General features: G+C 41.4%; 1 protein-coding gene across 2 annotated transcripts in view; it reads right to left on the minus strand.

The window, feature by feature from the left end:
• lig1 (ligase I, DNA, ATP-dependent) overlaps positions 1 to 23359 on the minus strand; it is a 59892-nt gene that overhangs the window by 7394 nt on the left and 29139 nt on the right. For both annotated transcript variants that reach the window (XM_074652149.1, XM_074652150.1), the window contains exons 19-24: positions 18760 to 18870; positions 15832 to 15903; positions 13086 to 13230; positions 12504 to 12586; positions 11020 to 11172; positions 4014 to 4067 (exon numbers count right to left, since the gene is read on the minus strand). In XM_074652149.1, the coding sequence (XP_074508250.1) occupies positions 4014 to 4067; positions 11020 to 11172; positions 12504 to 12586; positions 13086 to 13230; positions 15832 to 15903; positions 18760 to 18870 (618 nt within the window). The remainder of the gene's footprint in view (positions 1 to 4013; positions 4068 to 11019; positions 11173 to 12503; positions 12587 to 13085; positions 13231 to 15831; positions 15904 to 18759; positions 18871 to 23359) is intronic.

The following is a 23359-nucleotide window of genomic DNA, read 5'->3' on the forward strand; positions in this document are numbered from 1 at the left end:
TCGGTTGCCCTCCTGAATCCTGCTGCCGCCTCACAATTCCCGAGAGACCGCACAGCGTCTGAACACTCTCATATTCAGATGATACCTGCTTGCCAGAGGGCCAACATGAGAGGGTGATTTTCAAAACCACATTATCATACACCTACATGAAAGATTTCATTCAGAAGCACCTTGATATGCACGTTTTTTTTTTTTTTTGTTACCCGATATTCACCTCTTGGGATAATTAAAAAAAAAAAAAAAAAAAAAAATCATAAATAACCTTGCAGCTGAGCTCAGGCATCCACCTCCACCAAACTGTTTCCCTGTTCCGCGAGCAAACCGAGAAAAACCGTCAACTTCTACAATATTTAATAGTGTCTTTTTAACTTTGACACGAGCAATCATGCTGTCAGCGTAGGTGTCACGCATTTACAAAATGATACCCATCTTGTTTTGGCGTGAAACAAGCATTTCAGCGAATGTGACTCTGTGGGAACGGTGCAGTGTTAACTAGACTGCTGCAGTGTCCACAGAACTGGGTCATAGTTAAGTAATGCTGGGAAAAGAGGGCTCCAGCAGTAGTGGTGCTGGTTTTTCTCTCACACATTATTTATAATGTAGACATTCAAGTGACACTCTTCTACAGAGTGAATTACAATGAGTGAGCTGGTAGGCGTGTAGAGTCTTATAAAACATCGCCGCTTGATAGACACCAGTTAGTTGATACACCTATATATGCCTTTTTTTCTGACAGGTCGGGCATCAACTAGACGTGATCCACATGAAATCTGTGTCTTTGTCTTTATGGTTATAAAATATAACGATGTCATTTTACTAAAAACCTACTAGATCATCATAATGTGTAGGAGCCGTTTCACTTATATGCAAATATTTGTGTCATTTACACCTCCGAGCGTTGGGTGAAGCATCCATCTTGAGGGCATATGCAAAGAGACTTATTCATTGAGAGTAATTATAATCAAGTACAGGTGTTGTTGCTGGGGGAAACGCACAGTTTTCTGCAGACTATGCAGCATTAATAGCCAGCTAGAAAAGTTTGACTTCTCGTTTAGATGAAAAAGTGGAGATTCTGTAACATCAAAAGTAAAATCCCTCAGCAGCAGCAGCAGCCTCTCAGTGGCCACTTAGAGGAATACTTCACCCACAAAATGACCATCTGTGTATCGATTACTCACAGCGCGTTACCTTGAACTCTTGGAGAAAACATTGTTCTTCTTGCATGCCTCCAGGGTGAACGGAGAATCAAAAACGGAGGAAAGGTCTTGATGAATTGAAGTAAATGGGGGCCGCGTTAAATGAACTACTTCAAAACATCCGTTTACAAACTCTCACACAACTCATGCAGTATGCAAAAGAATGCATCTTCACTAAAACCTTGCCATTTAAAACACTTCGGACACATCTGGACTCCTGCGAATGAGTGGCACGCCAGCACAAGCGTGAGACTGTTTATGCTAGAAGTGTTTTAATAGTAAGGTTTTAGCGAAGATGCATCCGATGAGAGGGTCATACTGTAAAGAAGAGAGTGTTGTATCTTGTACAGATTGTAAAGCCACCTGAGCAGTGTTCATTTTGGCAGCTATTTTAGATTTAGTCTTAGTCTTAAAACGAAAATGTTTATTAGTTTTAGTCACATTTTAGTAATTTTTTCATAGTTTTAGTCGGCGACAACTCAAAATGTTTTCGTCCAGTTTTAGTCACCGAAAAGTCATTCGATTTCAGTGAAAAAGTTTTCTCTCTTTTTTTATTTAATCTTAGTCCTGTTTAGTCATCAGATTATAATGAATTTACTTCACATAAAAAAAAATACGGATTGAATGATGAAGAGTGCAGCTTTGCAGGTAGTTTGAGTCCTCCTGACTGAGTTCTTTAGTGATGTGCGTTTCAGTCGCACTCACCGGTCCGTTATGAGAGCCAATCCGCCCACCCAACATGTAAAAACATGCGTTACTCAACCACCCGAACCAGACCCGACCCCAAAACTTGCTTGCGTTATAGTAGCACAGTTGTCAGGACTGAGGTGTGAGACAAGAAGGACAGAGACGGACCGAGCGCCGCCGCAGAGCGTTGTTTGTGTGTTTGAGACACAGAGAGAGAGAGTGACAGACAGAGAGGGGAAAAGAAGGTGGAAGGTGCCAAAAATGTTTTTAAACTACATTTTAGTCTCATCTTTTAACGATAGTGCAGGTTTGATATCGTCACCATTAGTGTTTAATGACGTCAGTGCCATCTCGTTGTCTTAGTCATGGAAAAAAAAGGTTGTTGATGAATATATTTTGTCATAGTTTTTGTTAACGATTCAACACTGCCCCTGAGGCAAATTTGTGATTTGTGATATTGGGCTATACAAGTAAAATTGACTTGACTTGGCATGAATGTGACTGAGTAAATCATTATACTGCATGAGTTGTTAGAGAGTTTGTAAATGGATGTTTTGATTTAGTTTTGCTGTTTTTTAACCTGGCCCCAATTTACTTCAATTCATCAAGGAGTTGCTGTTTGTCGATTCTTCGTTCACAGTGGAGGCGTGCGAGAAAAACAAAGTTTTCTTTAAGAATTCGAGGTAACACAGGGTGAGAAATTGATATACAAATGGTCATTTATGTGGGCGATGAATCTAATCTAGTGAGTTATGTAGATTAAGAATTATCAAGGAATAAAGGAGCCCTGGTTGAAGATGTGAACTAGTGAAAAATCAACGAGTTAAAAGTAGCAGAATGAACATGAGAACAAAAGAGAAAAAAAAGGGATCAGTGTGTTCATCGTTACAGCAGCAGCTCGCCACCCAGAGGAGTGAACAGAGTCAATCGTCTCCGTGTCTGGACTCCCATCGGCCTGCAGCACTGCAACCGAAGCAACACGGCCACACCGGCAGCTCGCCTTAATTCACCATCCATCACTTTCAGATGGAGGGCCTCATTACAAAGCACTACAGTACAGGCTGTATTGGTCCGGGGTGGAGTGAAAGAAAGAAAAAAAAAAAAAAGGTTACACCGCCTTCTCAATCACTGTTTCACTGTGATTCTGCAGTGTGCAGCAGTTTGTACCACTGAGTCTAAACCCTTAACCTTTAAAATATTACTTTAAGGTCACTCCACAGCACCACAGTGTGTGTAGCGGGTTCGTACAGTGATTATTACCTCACAATTAGTAGCTTTCCTAAACAGATGAGTGCATTTTAAAAAGCCTCTCTGCGCTTATTTCTGTATGAGCGGCTCTAAATGTAGCTGATAAAGTCAACACGAGTACTCAAATGAATTCTGACTCTCACAACAGCTATCGTTTTCAGAGAGCAGTTGTCAATTTCTTCAAAATGCTGCTGCTCTGCTGCTCTGGAACGAACCTCTTCAAATGTAAATTGAAAAAGCAATTCATTACCCCAACTTCAGAGCACGCCTGCACAGTTACTCCAAATGCAGATTTTCAATGGTGAAACAGCCGTACTTTATGATCTCTGGCCAATATATTCAAGCAAATGCACGTCATTTAAAGCCAAACTATGTACATTTTTTTTTGTAATTTCTCTTAGGCGATATATGGCATGTTCAGAATAGTAGGCACTATGTGTAATACCTGAGCTTATTCCTATGACTTCTCTCATTCTGGCAGCTTAAATGTACCCCGGGGGTGTCACTTTAAAACGATTGCAGTATTTGAGTTGTATTTCAGAAGTATATATTTGCATGCTGTCCATCTCATTTTGGCTATGAAAGTCTCCATTTAGATCTGGAAAGTTGGAATGAATGAAGAATTAAATGAGGGAATGATTACTTGCAGAATGAAAAGGGACCTCAAGCCACACTCATTCTGACTCTTTTAACCTCAAAATTGACTCTGAATGTGTTTAAAAAAAATGAAGAAATGAAGTCCCCGTCGCTGCAGAACGTTAAAAAACCCTGTTATGAATTTAAAATATGAAGGCGTCAGTGTGGGAAAACAAGTGTCGAGTTGTGATTTTTTTTTTTTTAACCGAGCAAGTGAGTGTGACAGTCGAAGCTGTGCCGCGTTACCTTTAAGAACTTGTAATGCTGCTCCAGATCTTCATCCTTGAAGCCTGTCCCGATCTGGAAGAGACGAAAGGAGATAAGACACACACACACTCAGATATACACATATTCCCTCATGGTGAGACAGCTGACGTTTGGCAGCGAGCAGCAAAACACAGAGCAGCAAGCAAATCCCCCCCCCCCTACACCACGTCTTCGTGCTTTGCCTGAAGCGTCATGTCACCTCTCAAAAGACCTGAACCTGCTGAGACACGAGACTCACCCAACGGGCTGACATGCACAGAAAAGGGAAAGAAAAAAAGGCTGGTATATCATGCAAATACGCCGTTTTACAGCTCACAGATGTATACTAAAGGCGTATTCTGAAGGTGTCCACCAGAGGCTTTATGTTCCTGATGCTGCCGTCACCCCAACAAGATGTAGAGGTATTTGTGGCTCCTTTATTCAGTTTAATCTACGAGGCCAGGCCAAGTCCTCTACCAAGCCAACTGTAGTGCAATTCTACAAACACATTTTGGGTGGTACGCAAACATTTTTATCGCTGTTTGCAATTTCATTTCTTGTTATCCGGGCTTAAGTTTCTGTTGTATTTGAATGGACGACATCGCACGCCTTGTTTTGAGCCTCTGCGGCGGCCCTTTTTTTAGGTGTACCGTTGCCATTGCGACCGTTGTAGCGGGCTGACTTCTGTATAAACTAAACCGACTTATGGCAAGTGGCGGACTCAGTGAGGTGAAGTTTTGCAGTAACAAAGTAGTAACGTTACGAAGCACAGAGAGGCACAGTAAATGAGTCAAATGTAACAACTTAAAGCTGAAGTAGGCCAGATTGGAGCAAATATGATTAAAAGAAAGTTATTTTTATAAAACGGTCGCTATATCATGACATGAGACAGGTAACCTGAAAATCATGTGCTTCTGTGTCCTCCGGTGCTCCTAATGGTATCTGCAAGATTTCACAGACCGGAGGAAAACAAGCAATCAGAGCTGATCTGAGGTCCGCTGTCCAGCTGCCGTCTATGAGAGCCGGCTGTCAATCCCTCGCGAACTCCGACCAAACGGTCAAACTAGGCAGGGCTGATCAAATATGAATCAATATTCTGTTACTGTAATGCCTATTTCTCTCCTCAAATGTTTTCAGAATCATCTTGTAGTGTACCGTTTAGCTGTAAAATGAGAAAGTTTGTGACGTTGATTGTAAAATCGGATGAAGGAACGCCAAGTTCCGGTCACATGACCGGAACACAGCCAATAGGAACGCTCTCTCAATGAAATGAACTGTGATTTAAGCCTGAAAACAGAGCCATGAGGAGGAGCAGAAGTCTAGTTTCCTCTCAGAACACTTGAATTACAATATGCTGAAAGGTTATTCTGGAATTTTTGCCCAATGATGCCAAAAATATACTGCCTAGTGAAGCTTTAATGCTTCATCTACACACTCTTCTCACAGCAGAGGAAAGCACATTGCTATCGCCAGATGAGTGACAACTTTGTTTGGCTCATTTTCTGTAACCAGTGTAGCATTAAAGCATGGTGGAATTAGCAAGCTAGCTAGCTAGCTAACAGCAGGCAGGTGGGCAGCGGCAGCGCTGGGTCTCACAGTCCCTCCGCCTCACTCCCCACCACTCGAGAGAAGGACAAGCTACCGGTAACGGCCTCACTGACATGTTGTCACCATTACAACTAACAACAATCACCACTTTCTTTTGTACGAGTCAGATGACCATGAAAAAACGTTCAATGTCCATTATGCATTATATAATGTCTATTTCTATGGTGCAGACACAACAGCAAACACTCATGCTGGGAAAACGCAGCATAACAACACTCCGTGTGTAGTCAGTCGAATTTGTGGCTAAATTGTTACACAAATAGTCAGTGATCGTGTCTATAATGTTAAATCTAGCGGTACATGTCCACCAGGTCCGGCAGGAACACTGGTGGACAGGCACTGCTCCACCCAACTGGCCATTCAAGCGGTGATGTACCCTATAGTGGAACGCACCCGATTGGTCCCTGGTTGTCTGCTCGCTGTTTCAAACAAGAAACAACGGCCTGCTCGTAAACCTTCTGTTATTCCGTCTAAACAATCCTCCAAAATCTATGTCTGAAAAAACATTTTAAGTCCGAAATAGTCCCCACTGCTAAATCTTGTTTAATTTTAGAACTAGATCACCAAGTTTCACAGATTGGTCCAAGTTTCGTGAGCCGGACGCGTCGCGCTGGACGGGCTCATTTGCATTAAAGACCGTTCCCCGCCTTTTCATTTTGACAAAGCAATGGCCAATATAGAAACTCCAACACTCGGTCGACCAATCGTGTGACTTCATCACTCAGTCAGTGACAGACTTTTGCGTTTCTAGGGCGGGCCCTCTGCGGTCCAGCCAAAAAAGGCAAACCAAAAGTAGTCTTGATTGTAAAATATGGCAAAGATAATAAATAAATAAATTCTTTGTTAAGATGGGGTGACAGGGATTTAATGTGACGTTTCAGCTTCTTCCACTGCCTTTAATATAACAGTATGTCAGTACCAATAACAACCAAATATCCAATGAATGACTCCTGGGAAACTGAAGCCAACGGAAAACAGGCACCTGTAATAAGTAAAGTAATGGTGAGAGTCCGAATGCCAAGCTGTTGCTGCGACTGTAACCTAATTGTCTTTTTCATTTCATTAGTATTCCTCTTATTCTCTGTGAGGGGAGTCTATATGAACTGCGAGTGAACTTCACAGCAGCAGTTCTGCAGCATTGTTTTGCTCCTGGATCTGCTGAGGACTCGTGTCTCACTCAAGGACATTTCTGCAGGACGTATAGTTGAGATTACGTTTGGGGAAATGGAAATGTGGGTTGAATTCTGCTTTCAGCTGTAGTGGAGCGGAGCCTCTCAGACGGAGGGCTCCTGAAGTTTACCGTGTCAAGGACAACAAGATTATTGTTTTCTTTTTCTGCCTTTGTTTCATGGCTGACATTGAAAAGTGAAAGAGGAAAAAGAAGCGGGGACTGTGTGCTACATGTCCGCCACGTCGTTATGAAATAAAACAGATTTTGGCTGTTTTTTTGAAGACTGCAGGCTTTTGTGTACTTTTTAAATGTGGATAAAGTTGCTGTGCGGAAGGTGATGTGCCACCAACACAACTTTAAGAAAGCACAAGGTGTAACTGCCAAGTTATCCAAACATAACGGAGATCAGATAGGAATGCCTCCATCTTCATGTGGCCCAGATCTGAGCCGATAGAGTGAATAACAGAGTTAATACAACCTGGTGTATTTGGATGCATCAGGTCACAGTGACTGACAGGTATGACCCCCATAGACTGTATATAAGAAGTGGACGCAGTCACCATGACGTCATTCATTGGTTTTGTGGACTGCCGTTTTAAAGCCTCAAGTTTGTCTTTTTGGCCGTCGCCATCTTGGTATTTGGTTGTCACCATCTTGGTTTTATGCAACCAGAAGTGACACGAGAGGGCGCTAAACACAACCGAACACTGAATAAGATATTTTAGGCGACCAAAATGTTACAAGCAACTTCCATGAACTAAAAACACACTGTGAAAGGGTTAAAGTTCTAAGACAAAAACACAGACAACTCCCAGACCGGACAACGCCGTGGTAGCGACCTGTCAATCACAAGGGAGCCCCGCCCTAAAGCATCCCCTGCTTTATGGTGTATTTGACTCTAAATGGGACCATAATTTACTAAATGAACATCATGCTGTATTGAAGAAGACTTGAAACTAGTGATAGAGACCATAAACTCATGTTTACAATGTTTACTGAGGTAATAAATCAAGTGAGAAGTAGCATCATTTTCTCATTGACTTCTATACAATCAGACTTCTTTTTGCAACCAGAGGAGTCGCCCCCTGCTGGCTGTTAGACAGAATGCAGGTTTAAGGCACTTCCGCATTGGCTTCACTTTTCAGAACCGGAGGTTGTTCACTGGTTTGACTGAATCCTTCCACTGCGCAGCTCAGTCAGCATTTGTTTACAGCTGCAAGTTTAAAGAATTGCAACTGTAAAAAAAAAAAAAACTCTTCCTTTGAAGAATATCTGAAAAATGAAGGTCTCCCAAACACTGAAGCTAGCAGCTGTGCAAGTAAAGGAAGATGAAAATCAATAACAGACAAAAGGCAGGAGCTCTTCAACACGCACACACAGCGAGTAGTATCTTCTGTTGTGTACTAAAAAAACATCACATCCATCCTTGCCTCACTTATCCAGGATAGTCATCTCAAGTGTGGGGAAAAAAAAAAACATCCTCCAATGAGATTTTATTTATAGAAGAAATAGTGCGAACAGGAAAAAATCCACTAGCAGTGACTGACAAAGTTAACACGGTAATCTAACAGGCGCTTAAAACTTCCAGCGGCTCCAGTGGAGCTGCTCAGTGGCCGGCAGCAGAACGCTGCGGTTGTACCAGCGAGCTCCCAGGTGTAAATGTGTGTAAATACATGAAAGTGAAGCGGGCGGTGCTGGAGAGAGTGTGTGTGCGCCGCGCTGCTCGCTAAACCCCTTCTCCATGGATAAAGACATAAAAGTTACAGAAGGAAAAAAAAAAAATGGAGATGGAAGGTTTTAGCGGGACAAAGAAGAGACGGAATTTATGCTCTGTGGTGAAGTCGTACTCTAGCTTGTTCACGCTCTTATCATCTCAAACACTCACATAAACACACACAACGTGGTCACGCATGCTCCAATACATGCTTACCACTTATCCTAAGATGCACCCAGTCACGCCTCCGCACACACACACACACACACACGCACACACACACACGCACACTTGTAGACACAAAGATTTCCCTCCGACTCAGATTTGAGGGAAAAAGTGACAGTTCAAAAGCGCACACACAAACACAGAGCTACCACACACACACACACACACTAAATACAACAAACACACCCAAAACACCCCGCAGCGCACACACACACATTAGAAACAGACGTAAACAGAAAACACTCAACACTATATACCTCCTAATACAAATATCAGGAAAGCTTATTACACAAAAGAGAAGAAACTAGTTGATAAACACTAGGGGTGTAACAATACATTAAATATCTTTTTAAATAGACCATCTTGCAGCAGATTGGTCACAATATTAACACATTTTTATCATCTAACCTCCCAAATATTAAATGTTTAAAGACATGAATTGCCAGAGGACTAAATTAAATTACATATATTTTGAACTTCAGGTTTCAATTTCTGCCTGAAAATATTGACTAAATTGTCCAGACCGGAAAATCTGTTTCTTTGAAGATCTTTAATTTGGGTCTTTCGGGCTGATCGACTCCAGAAAGGCACTCGAGATGCTGGGCGTTTAAACACTTGTATGTGCACTATCCCCCTAATAAAATAAAGTGAATAACAACACGTTGGCGAGTGTGTGAACGTTGAATCATCTTTTTTTGTTTGATAACAATAATGCAGCCACAGTGAAGCACACCATCATCCAGAAGCTACAGTCCAAATAACATCCTGCCAGTGAAATACACTCATTTCTTCAAAGCAACAAGTCTGAACGGCTCTGTGGTTGTTCAGTAGGGCTGGGACGATACGCCTATCTCCTGATTCCATACTATCACGATACTAGGGAGTCGATATGTATTGTGATTTTTAAGTATTGTGATTCTACAAGTACTAAAATACGATATTACAATTTATTGCAAACTTTTTTAACATTAGACCATGGGGAAAAAGTTGAATCATACACTTCTGGGACTTTCACTTTGAAAAATATCTAAATTGATGGAGTAAAAATGTTTGATTTTCAGCATGTATGTAGTCAGAGAAGTCAAATATATCAGGATCATTGTCAGGAATTATTTATACAATTTTTTCCAGCAACCCAAAAATCAAAGAATAAAGACATTTCCCTCATAAATTAGTGCCATTTTCTTTTTAATTTATAAGGGACATGTCATGTTTTATACTTCTGGTGAATATAATCCAATCAATCTTATTTCTATGTATGTATTTTGTATATGCGGGTTCCCTTTGTTAACATCTTATTTTGAAAACCGGACGTAGTCACACATGTATACTTCCTCTAACTTCTCCAAGGTGGTCTCTAGCTCTCCCGTCAGCTCCGTTCTCGTTATACATCCAGGGTCAGCTCCGTCGGGGCCGTTTGAATGCATTTAACATAAATGTCAGTATATGGGTGCTCTACAGTTGTAGCGTCGGACGATTTGACCACGGAGACGAGAGTGACGGCAGGCTCGACCGCACGTTACCGCAATACGATCACAATCCTGTCCCTGACAGAGTAAGCATGCAGCTTTAGCCGTGATGTCTAGCTCTGCTTTTCCTGTCAATGTGTGAAACCCAAAGTGTTTCCATACTTTACTGGATGTGTAGTGTTTACCACGCTGGATTTAAAATGTGAGAGTGCAGGTCGTATCCACGCAGACCCTCCGCTGTTTATTCTACTGTCTCGTTTTGGCTCGCTGCAGTTTGTTTTGGTTGACGGATACGGAACGGATATGACGTCATGTTACTCTGATTACAACAATAAAATTGGTAACTTCATTCTACCTCCGCATAGACTCAAATGAAGCAATTATATCTATTCTGGCATTAAAAAATCTATTTAAAAAACAAACAAAAACCATTCGGGTACTCATAGTGCCATGCTTGTCAGTGTGAACACACCTCTCCACTCAAAATAGCAAGTGTGAGAACGTGGCTAATTGAGACACAGCATTTGTTATTTAAGACACTGTATCATGCAAATTGCAATCAAAATGATAAACTGAACTACTCTAAAAAACTAATAAAGGATTAAACTTGAAAATCCTTTGTTTACACCTTTTATGTTTCAGGAGGAATAAATAAATAAATAATGAGATTTCTGCCGTCATAATTAGTTTTCATTCAAATGTTGTTACAAATATCATCAGTGAAACAAACCATGAGCCCTGTGTGTTCTGTATCGTATCACACCGTGTGTTGGATGCATCGTTGCACACCAGTAAAACATGCACTGTACAGACACACACCTTGCAGACGGACTGGAACTCCTCATTCTCGTCGTCATAGCAGGCCAGCAGGAAGCCCCCGTAGGCGCCCGCTCTCTTGCCTTTCCCCAGGTAGGCGCCAATCACGCACAGGTCAACTGTGTCACCCACCCCGTCCAGGTAGTCCTTCTTCAGCTGAGGGAGAGCACGGCAGCATGTGAGATATTACTGTAGATTTCATAATTACAGATGCAAAAATATAGCACAGCACAATACAGCTCAAACAAATGTGATGATATTCATTATTGAAGCTGAAAAATGCATCTCAATATTAACAACAATCTGATCCGTTATGACTCTAAAAAAGCACAAATCTTTTTTGCATTAATTAAATGCCAGTGGGCATAATTAACAGAGTTCTTACCTAAAGAACAAAATGTTGTCAAGCTAATGGTCTTTAAGAATCCCTCTCTGTCCTCCAGAAATATGAAATCAGTTTGTGTGAAAATGTTAAAACGGATGATTGTTACTGACTACGGTGTTTGGAAAATGTTACTTTGACAAGTTCAGATATTTTCTCTTTATACTTATGAAGAGTCATTATTTCACACTTTGGTTCAGCTGCATGTAGATCCAACTCTAACAAAAAATGCTCAAGAAGATGCTTAAGTTTTTCATTTAAAAGATTCTGTTATTTGTATTTTGCACTACATCAACAAGAATAGTGAAATGGAAAAAATTAGGGCTGTCAATCGGATCGAAATATTTAATTGCGATTAAGCGCTTGATTGTCCGTAGTTAATCAGGATTAATCACAACTTAATTGCACATTTTTTTATCTGGTCAAAATGTACTTTAAAAGGGAGATTAGTCAAGTATTTAATCCTCTTATCAACATGGGAGTGGGCAAATATGCTGCTTTATGCAAATGTATGTATATATTTATTACTGGAAATCAATTAACAACACAAAACAATGACACATATTGTCCAGAAACCCTCACAGGTACTGCATTTAGCATAAACATATATGCTCAAATCATAACATGGCAAACTGCAGCCCAACAGGCAACAACAGCCGTCAGTGTGTCAGTGTGCTGACTTGACTATGACTTGCCCCAAACTGCATGTGATTATCATAAAGTGAGCATGTCTGTAAAGGGGAGACTCGTGGGAATTCTGAAACTCTTTGAAAATGGCAAAGACAGTTTTTCTTCGCCAAAATTTTGCTTAAGTTTGGAGCGTTATTTAGCCAGTCTAGTTTCATATGAGACCTGTATCTCTAGCTTTAAAACTGAGACCGTCCAACCTCTGAAATATTGATTGCATTAATTTGTTTAAGAAATTAGTGGCGTTAAAACGAATTAGCGTTGTGTTATTATTGCGTTAACTTTGAAACGTGTGTGCTCACTTGAATGCATTTGTGTCATAAGAGAACATACGTTTTCCACACACGTGTTGGGGTCAGTGCGTGCCCAGGTTTATGATGTGTGTAAAGTGTATCTCAGTTACTACCGCGTCACACACCTTGAGCCAGTTGTGAGAGCGCTTGGCAATCTCATAGGTGGCATCTTTCTCCAGAGTCTTCACCATCAGACCCTCGCAGGAGTCTACAACACACACACACACATACACATACACACATTAATACACCAAAACACGATTCTAGTCGTGCAGAAAGGAAATGAACAGATTATCTTTCAGATACATGGAAGGTCTTTGTCTCCTTCTGAGACGCACACAAAAAGGTTCAGGACACAAAGAGGGACAGTAGACAAAGTCTGGGGACACAACACAAGAAAAACCTAATTACACAACTCACAGATTCCTCGGTCTCTGTTGCACGCACACGCACACACAGTGAGGCAAACACACAATACAACATGCAGGTCAAACAAAGAGGCAGCAGGCAGGAAAACAAGCAGACAACTACCACACACACACAATTTACACATGAAGGCAGCAGGCGAGGGCACGAATGAAATGAAACTTGCACGCAACACACCCACAAACAAAAAGGTTCAAGACGCACGGGGACAGCAGGAGGGGAAAACAAATAAGAAAGTGTGTCTCCGTCTAACACACACAATGATGAAGACACCCACACACCTCGGACAGACTGCTCCAGGAACTCTGCGATGGAGTCGGTGTTGTCGGAGTCGATGGATCGGGCGAACACAAACTCTCCCTCCACCTCCGAGAAGCTTTCTTTCAGCAGAGCCCGACGCCGACACAACGGCTGTCGCACCAGGGACTACACACACACACACAAACACAGACACAAAAACAGACACATCATTACAAACTGTATCATTACAACCATTTCCTCTTCATAGCTTGGAGCCTTGCAATGACAAGGATGAAATGCCATCCCAACGAGCTACCCACACACACACACACAGTCTCAGAGTATACTCACAGACACACAGTCACGACGGCGTTGGACACATTCAAACACCCACAAACGCACACAAACACACAGTCTCAAACCAGCAGAAACAAACAGTCTTCACACTTCACAATCTGTATGGTTTCCAACCACCTACGGTAGGTTTTAGGGTAATTTAACTATTAAATAAATCAATGAAATGGCTGCAAAATCCCCTACATATTAAAAAACTAACTAACTAGTCTATGGCCTAAATTGAAAAGCACCTACATCTGTCTATATCCAACTATAAAAAGGTGGAAAGACTAAAAGTTCATGACGTTGCAGGGACTGCTTCCTCTTATTCTTTGTCTTTCTTCATTTGTATCAAAGATTTTGGAAATGATGAAGTCATCATGAGTCCAAATTCCTCCATGCATTGAGGACATTTTCTGACTAGAATACATTTTTTGGAGCATTTCAAACTGCATTAATGGATTTCTGGACCCAAGAGGGAACAGGCTACCTTATAAAGTTGATATGGCGAAACACATCCACCACACACGGAGTAACATTACCATTTATTTGGAGTTGTGTTTTTGTTTACACACTCTTCTTTTGGCTCTGTTTTGGTCTCTACCAACTCCTGAGGGAAATATTGCACGCTACTAAATGCTAGCTATCTCTGAGAAGCATCAACGCTGGAAAATAGGATCGTTTATCCACGATGATGCACGTCAAGATGCTGCCAATATGTGTGCATGAATAAAAAACAAAAGGTGTGTATTTTCTTAACGCGTCGTCCGTCTCTGGTGTTTAATGGTCGAGCTGTGCCAGTTTTACTCACACTGCCATAAAACCCCTTATATTTTCATTTTATACATATTTTGCTTTACGATGATGAAGATGATGATGATACAATACTAATATTATTAGTATTATACTATTTGTAGAATTAGACTCCAGTGGTTGCTGCGGGTCGGGCGGGTACGGGTAAGCTTACAAGACACTACCACAGGTTCGGGCAGGTTTTAAGGTTGATGATGTCCTAACATATGACAGACATTCGAAACTTCATTTAAAATATATGTATATACTTATTATTGGAAATCAATTAACAACGCAAAATCTAAATGAAAAAAAAAAAAAACACAATGACAAATATTGTCCAGAAACCCTCAAAGGCATTTAGCATTAAAATAATATGCTCAAATCATAACATGGCAAACTGCAGCCCAACAGGCAACAACAGCTGTCAGTGTGTCAGTGTGCTGACTTGACTATGACTTGCCCCAAACTGCATGTGATTATCATAAAGTGGGCATGTCTGTAAAGGGGAGACTTGTGGGTACCCATAGAACCCATTTACATTCACATATCTTGAGGTCAGAGGTCAAGGGACCCCTTTGAAAATGGCCATGCCAGTTTTTTCCTTGCCAAAATTTAGCGCAAGTTTGGAGCGTTATTTGGCCTCCTTTGTGACGAGCTGGTATGACATGGTTGGTACCAATGGATTCTTTAGGTTTTCTAGTCTCTAGATGTTAATAAAAAAATCGTAAGTTGCGTTAATGCGTTAAAGAAATTAGTGCCGTTAAAACAAATTTGCATTAACGCGTTAACTTTGACATGTGAAATTATTACATTCAGTCTTAAAAAACAACAACATGTAATATGTGTTTAATTGTAGAATGTTGACTCCTCCTCTGGTCTTTAAACCTGCCAAATTCCCCAAAAATAGTAGCAAGGACATGACCGTGGCACTGTGTTGGCACGGAGGGTTCCCCCAGGCCAACAAGAGAGTTAGCAGTGTCAAGAACTGCCGAGCACGGGGAACTGGACACTCAACATTTATAGAAAAGAGAAAATCATTAAAAAATAAATAAATGAATGAATAAAAAAGGGCAACAGCCCAAAAAAAGACAGAGTACGTACAGAGACAAATTAATTCATAACATTTACATAAATGCCACATTAGGTGGGAAGCAGCATTGAAATGGCACAACTTAAGAGTCACTGGTACTCTTTTAATTCGGTAATTTTGTTTCCGTCCACTTGGGAATACTCCCCCGGCATTGGCTGATGGTAACATCCGCTGATTTGCATTTTCTTCGGCTGACTTTTAGGAAATTAGCTTGAAAATTGTGTATTATTTGGTTGGAATCATACAGACTCTCGATCCCACGTCCATTCACAGTTACCACCCACAACACACACACACACACACACACACACACACACACACACAGACTGTCTCAGACACACTCCGCTGGAATTACAATGAGCGTTACAATCATTATCCAGTTACGGCCTCCAGTAGCACCGTCATTGGCATTCAGGTACATCGTTGGCGTCTCAGCGGGGCGACGAGCGTGCAGGCACGCTGACAAACAATAAACACGCGCACGCACACCTGTTTTAAATGACAACAGGAGCGTTTTGAGAGAGAGATCTCTGGGTAATATTTTCCTCATCAGCACCAGGTCTTACCTCGCCGTTGAGATAGAGGAGGTCAAAGGCGTACACACACACTTGGACTTTGATCTCGGAGGCATCCACGTCCTGCAGGTAGGGAACAACACACAAACACACTTATTTCATATTTTTTCTTTGACAAAAATATGCAAATAGACGCATCTTATTCACAAATCGCTACATCCAACCTTGGGACTTTGTTACAAAGAGCTCTTTGATTTCCCTCCCTTTCTTCTTGAAAGTTAAGCACCCAGCCCACCCAGTCTCCCCATCTACCTCTTAACAGCATCGCACCTCCTCGTTGTGTTCAACCTTCTCTTCCGGCGTATCACTTCTCGCTCCTCGACTCCCTGCTCTCACCTCTCCTGCTCCTCCATATCCTGCTCTCACCTCTCCTGCACCTCATCCTGTTTATTCCACGCTCGTTTACTCCAGTCAGTCTGTCTCCGCTCTGCCTTATTATACCGTTTCCCCCTGTGGCCCTGATGTAAAATTCCATAACTTTTCCATAACTACACCAAAGTGATTATTGAATTCCAAGATGGAGTTGCAGTGGCTAAATCAGTAAATCCATTACCATGTTCAGGTGTAGAGTCCTTCCTTCCTTCCTCGCCACAAGATAGTTTCAAACTGGTGATTTACGGAATCAGGTTGAACCATTAAAACAACAAAAGCAGGGAGGAAGAGGACTGCTAGCAAGTAACTATGGATGGAAACAAAAATGATAAAAAAAAATAAAAATGTTTGCAAGTGTTTCATAAGACAGGAGGTAGACTCAACACGTTTCTCAGGCCTCAAGAATACACACAATACGTTTTGATCATAGATGTATATAATATGGACGTAATCTACGTGACATCATCCATTTCTGAAGAGCCGTTGTGAAGCTAAAAGAGGGTGGGTCCGGCCGTCGCCATATTGGCAGAGATGACACAGCCTAACTCCCAGCTAATCCAATAATGGGCTGAGGCAAGCCCGGATGACGCAGCAGAGGAGACTGCTAGCAGCTAGCGACCTGGTACTGGTAATATATCCATATTATATTGATATCGTGATATGAGACTAGATATTGTCTTAGATTTTGAATATCATAATATCGTGATACGGCATAAGTGTTGTATTTTCATGGTTTTCAACTTTTCTGGTACGGTGTATATATACACGGCTCAGCCAAAACATTAGGTCAGCACGGGCACCCTGACCGGTCTGCGGCTACGCAGCCCCATACGCAACAAACTGCTCCTCACTGTGTGTTCTGACACCTTTCTATCAGAACCAGCATGAACTTTTTCTTTTTATATATATATATATATATATATATATATATATATATATATATATTACAGCTTAAAGTTATGCATAATTAAGGGTGTGGCCGCTTCACCAGGTAGGGCTGGGCGATATGGAGAAAATCAAATATCATGATATATTTCACCAAATACCTCTATTGATATTGATATTGCAACGATATTGTAGGGTTGACTGGGTGCTTTCATAAAATATTTACACCATGAGATTTTTGATAGATAGTCATTATATCCACATTATTGATGATTAAGTGGGTAAAGGCAAATAATAGAACAGTCTGGGAAGTTCAGAAATGCAGCCTTGAAAACCAGGAAAATACAACACTTATGCCGTATCACGATATTATGATATATATGAAATATATATATACAGGATAGGTATTTTGTGGCTGGCAGATTTTGGGATCCACTAGGCACAGTGGCATTTAGACAAAAAAGTTAATTTCCAACACTGGTTGCTAGGAAACATTTGTAAAGATTTTGAGGCAAAAGCAATCAACTACGCAAACAGGAGATCACTGCAGCACAACGAGCTGTAGCATAACTAGAGACGGGCTTCGTTAGCATTTTATTGAATTAAAAGCCAACATTGAATCCACCTATCGAACGTGAATCCTTTCGAATCCCACAGTTACATCCTGAATAACCAATCCTTACCTACTGTAAGGAACAGCTTTTATGGAACGACCTGTTTGTACTTAATGATGAGCAAAATCTCCACTTAGTAAACACTCGCGTTATAATTAGTACTTCTTCAAGAAAACACTTTCAGAATTTAATGATACCCCAAAACTTTGAGTAGTAAAGGGATGTGATCAAGAATACAAAATAAATGTGCCAGTGTCTACAGCACATCCTCAGCAGTCTTCAAACCTGAAAGATTCCCCACTTCTCATTTTCACTCCCTCATTACTTTCCCCCTCCGCCAATTAATGATGTTTAATTAGTCCATATCGGGTTTCATCTCCTCATCTGAAATTTTTCATTTCAGCAAGAGCGCTCTTGGTAGTAAAACAGTGGAGATGTTGTTACTAAAATGGCCGAAGGGCAGTACAATCAGTTTGTGCATCGAACCATCATTACAAATAATCATGATTTGGTAGCGGCGGTAACGGTATCGAGCAAAAGAAATCATCAGGATAATCATTTTCGTCATCGTCTTCCCCCGTATGGGCACTCTCATTTCACCTTTCCTAATTTTCAAGGATGTCATCACGCACACACACACACACACACAGAGAGACAAAGTAAAAGGGAGCTGTTTCGCTCTAATGTGATTGGTGTAGTGGAAAGAGGCCGTTATTCTGATCAAAACTGAAAAAACACCTCGCTGACATTTGCAATCTCACATCCCCCTCCTCTCTCCTCGATCCATTTGACTCTTCTCTCTCCCACTTATCAATCTCCCCCCTCTTTCTGTCTGCTCTCTCTCCGTCCATCTCCCTCCGTCTGCCGGATCATTTCACTCTATTATCTACCTCTCCTCTACCTTCTGGTCTTCATCTCTGTCTTGTTTTCTCTCTTCAACCTTTTCACTTCCCTTTTTCTTCCTCTCATCATCTCCTACCTTCTACCCTTTTAGACGCCCTGAGCATTTCACTCATCCTTCTCCGGATCTTATTATTATATTGCTCACCTTTCTCTTGCGGGTGGTGAGGACCTGGAAGGGCTGGATCTGTTTCTTCTCACGATCCCAGGCCACCGCCTCCGCGTCCAGGACGCAAGACACCACAGAGTCGTTCTTCACCTTTTGAAAGAAATAATGAAGAGGCAGAAAAAGGGGAATTATAAATGAGGGTTTTTCAAGATAAAAAAAACACAGATGTTATTTGCCGATCTGCATATAAGCAGCATCTGCTGTAGCAATCAGAGGATTGTCAGGAGGTTACATTGAATTAAATACAACAAACTTGGAGATGTATACTAAGTACAAGACTAAACTTGGAGCTTTTAAAAAGGCATGAATCCAGGCAATCAAATTGAAGGCATGTTCAGGCTGTTTCAGGACCTGCAGCTGCCCTCCATTTGTTGCCAAATACTTTGGAAGTCAACACATTAACTTATTTTTTCCTCCACACTACATTTATCGTTACTCGTGAGTAGCTATGTCTGCTGCTGCCGTCTCTTCTACTCAACCAGTTAGCAAAGTGTTAAACACGCCCCCTCTTTTTGGTCGGATGCCCACGTTGTGCCAAAAGCCAAATGTTTCAACGGGGATGTTTTGCTGTTTGTTTCTCAGTTTGTTTCTGCATTAATTAAAAGGCTTTGGCAAGCTGATAAATATCTTCCCTGTGCAGAAGAAACACTGATAGGGGTTTAAGCTATGGGCAGATTATATTGACCATCGCAGCTGATTTTTTCAAGATCAGACAGAGTGGCTGCTAATTATCTGAGCCACCAAAATCCTGCGTGCGAAGCTTAGGGATGTTAATCTCTTCGCATCGTGGGCGATTTGGGGCCACCAGGACGCTTTAAATGTGACAATTTGGAACCAGATTGAGAGCCGATCGGCGAGTGAGATCTGAAAGGTGATCGGAGAAAGCCAATCAGAGCGAGAGACACATCAGCGGTAACAGGTTGTTTGGGAAACAGTCAAATAAATCAAACAGAACCAGTTATACTCATGAGGTCATTAGGCTAAGTAATGCATCAATGTATTTGTATTAATATTAATGTGTTAATGTATTAATCTCAATTCATAATTAGAAGCGTTAAGGCGCTATGATAGCTCTGGGAAAATGAGTTTTTCTCTCATTAATATGCAAAATAATGCAGCAAGGTGCTGTAAAATCTAATCAGACCATCTCCTCTATGCATGGAATGTGTGCTAGTGTGACGTTTCACTCTGGCATTGTTCATGCATTGTGTTTGTGGGAATGTGTCCACACACACACACACACACACACACACACAGAGACGCAGCCATGACAACGTAATGTCAGGGCTAAGGATGCAAATTTTTATTTAAGCAATTTCTTTAAATAATTGTCTGCCATATTTATGATAAGCAATCAATTTCCTTGATGAAAGTTTCATTTAAAAACACAACTGACATGAGCCATTTTTTATAGCGCAGTCATTGTAAATTAAATGTCATAAATTAAAAAAATAATGTATTAAATAAACACAAGAAAAATTGGTTCAAGCTCAAATGAAATAAAAATAAATGCCATCACTTACAAAATGCTGTGTCTTTCTCGTGACATGCAAATGAAGACACTAACACCCAAACTTTTCTGTCTGTTTAACAGGGTTATTTTTCCATCCAAAACATCACCCTTTAGGCAGAAGTTAAGGTGAGGAAGACAGCTGAGAGACAGCAAAGGAAGGAGGGAGGCAAAACAAATACAAGGATTATACAGGTTAAAGAGAATAGAGAGAGTGAGGAGAATGGAGAGAGAAAAGAAGTGAAAGAAAATGTTTTAAAAGGGAGGGGAATGTGTGGAAAAAAAGAGTGCGAAAGAGACGGGGATAAAGAGGAAGTGAAAGCAAAAACAAAAAAAAAAGGTGAGAGAAGACAGCAGTCAGGGGCGTCGACGGGAGGAAGAAGAAGAAGAACGAGAGCAAATATGTGAGGAGTGTAGAGCGAGAGAGAGAGGAGCAGTGAGAGGGGAAGGATATAAGGGTCAGAGAGACGGACCAAAAGGCTAAAATTGCAGACAGCCTGTATCAAAGTGCTGAAAAAAGATGAGGGGGAAGAGAGGGAGACAAGAATGAATAAGACAAGAGTGAGGAGGGAGGAGAAAGAGAGGTGAAAAGAGAGCAGCGAGTGGTGGGTATCATCAAGAAGTAATGAAGAAAGAAAAAGGAGAGAGAGAGAGAGAGAGATGATTAGACGGAGAGACATGAGAAAGAGACAGGTGGACGGAGAGAGCAATAAGGTGAGAGACAAAGAGCCATGTAGCTTTTAAAGTTCTGAAAAGAAGGAGGAAAGAAATAGAGAGATGAAAGTCAGTGTGAGAGAAACCGGAGAGGGCAGATGTTATGTGAGATGATGAGACACAGACTGTGATGGAGAGAAAGAACGACGGATGAAAATTAAAGGAGGGGCGGCTAGCGGTGAAAAGTAAAGTTTTCTTTTGCTGGTGTGACCTCTCGATGGTGGGTGGAGGTTTTTCTAACCGAGCTGAGCCATGAGCAACCACAGCCATTCAATCAGTCATGCTGGCGCAGAGCTATTGGTTTTTCCACAGGACAGCAGGAAGCTTTTTACCTTGATGAGGTGTGCTGGTTCACACAAACTGCAGTATGAGCACCTCTAAAATCTCAATATTCGTCTTGTGATAGGGATGTGTGTTAGCAAGAATCTGGCGTTATGATGCGTATCGTGATAATGGGGTAACGATTCAATATATTGCCACACAAGGTGATTTATTGCAATTTTTAAATTAAATTTTAGGAAAACTGTCATAGTATAAAGAACACACCAGAAATATACCAATTTAGAATAGGTAAAAACAACAAATGTATATCATAAATGTATAATCATGTATAAATGTGATTATCATAAAGTGGGCATGTCTTGTGGGTACCCAGAGAACCCTTTTTCATTCACACATCTTGAGGTCAGAGGTCAAGGGGACCCCTATGAAAATCGCCATGCCAGTTTTTCCTCGCCAACATTTAGAATAATTTTGTGTTATTTAGCCTCCTCCTACTCAACATAGTTTCATATGATGCCGGTAACTCCACTCAAGCTTTGAGCCCTCTACATCCTCTGAAAGATCAAATAGCGGTCAGGCTCGACGATGGACCGGCAGATGTTTAAGAGGTTAATAAAAAAAAAATCAATACAGCATTTTAGAGAATCAATACAGATTTGCACAACATAATATCGCAATACTCAGGTATATCGATATTTTCTTACGCCTCTATCTGGTGGCGTCGCTACCTAAGCCAACTTGATGACAAATATATTGCATTTCCTACATAATAAAAGCCTCCTGCTGCTTTTCCGATGGTTCCTTTTCAGTATTTTTGGGGCATTTTTAAGCCTTTTTTTAGAAGGATGACAGTGAAGAGATGACAGGAAATTAGAAGAGAAAGAGAGAAAGATGGGGAACGACAAGCAAAAAAAGTTCCCGGCCGGACTCGAACCGGGGACGTTGCTGTTCATGGTCAGTGTCTTAAACCCCCCCCGGCAACCAGAGTGCCCCACTAGTGGAAAGCTTTTAACGTAAAGTAAGAAGTGTTCAGTTTGCTTTGATAGTGCTGTACAAGCAATCAATAAACAAAAAAATGAGGATGATATCTATGAAAAGGAACATAACATTTTAACTCCAAACAACACAGATTCAGTTAGAAACTGCAAAAGAACTGAGAGCTGACAGACTTTTAGAAACTTCCTCTAGTCGCCAACACAGCCAGACACACACTGGCCTAACCCACACATGTTGATCGGTTTTACACTGCTTAGTTTGAGGGAGGAGATCATTACAGGTTGGCCCCCCCTGCAGCTCTGCTACTAAGCAGGACCACAACAAGCATTGTGGTCAATGCGGTTATCCCCTGCTGTGAGGCCACAGAGGCGAAATGAAAGCAGGCTCTACTCAACCCACGAAAACGGCCCCATGTCAACCAGCTGCACGTTAGTCACTTTGCTTCCACCTGCGGTTGCTTCAACCTGCAGTTGCAGCCTATTCCCAAACTATTTTAGAGTCTCATCTGTGACAACTCATTACAACTTTGACACAAACAACAACAACGGTGATTGGGATAAGAGAGAGGAGAGAGTGGAGAGAGAGGCTTTAGTAAGTTATTGCAGTTCCTGACTAAAGCAGAAAAACACACTCAGCAGGCGCCAAGGTAGTGAGCGCGCTCAGATAACCCCAGGCCAACTGCCAAAGCTTCAGGTGCTGGTGATCTCTTCCTCTATCCCCACGCCAGCAGAAGCTCGCTAATTTGGCGAGCCTACCCACAGCTGCAATTAAACGACCAGTGTTTTCGTATCTATTAGTGAGATGAAGTTTCACAAGCTGGTTTCAAATTTGCATTCTCAGAGGACACCACTCTAAATTCAAAAAAAGGGGATTTAACGGCCAGTGGTAGCGCTTGACTGAAGGAGGACAAGAGGATGAGGAAGGCTAAGGACAAGCAGAGGAACAAATAAACTTTGATTGGTTTCAAACTAAGACAGACCGAGACAGAGAGGAGGAGTGGGCACATGGAAACCAGACAGATGAGAGATGGGTTGAGAAACATATTAGGGAAAATGAAAGACAGCATGAGCGAGATAA

This window comes from Sebastes fasciatus, chromosome 11, assembly GCF_043250625.1.
Source record: "Sebastes fasciatus isolate fSebFas1 chromosome 11, fSebFas1.pri, whole genome shotgun sequence".
NCBI classification, from domain to species: Eukaryota; Metazoa; Chordata; class Actinopteri; order Perciformes; family Sebastidae; genus Sebastes; species Sebastes fasciatus.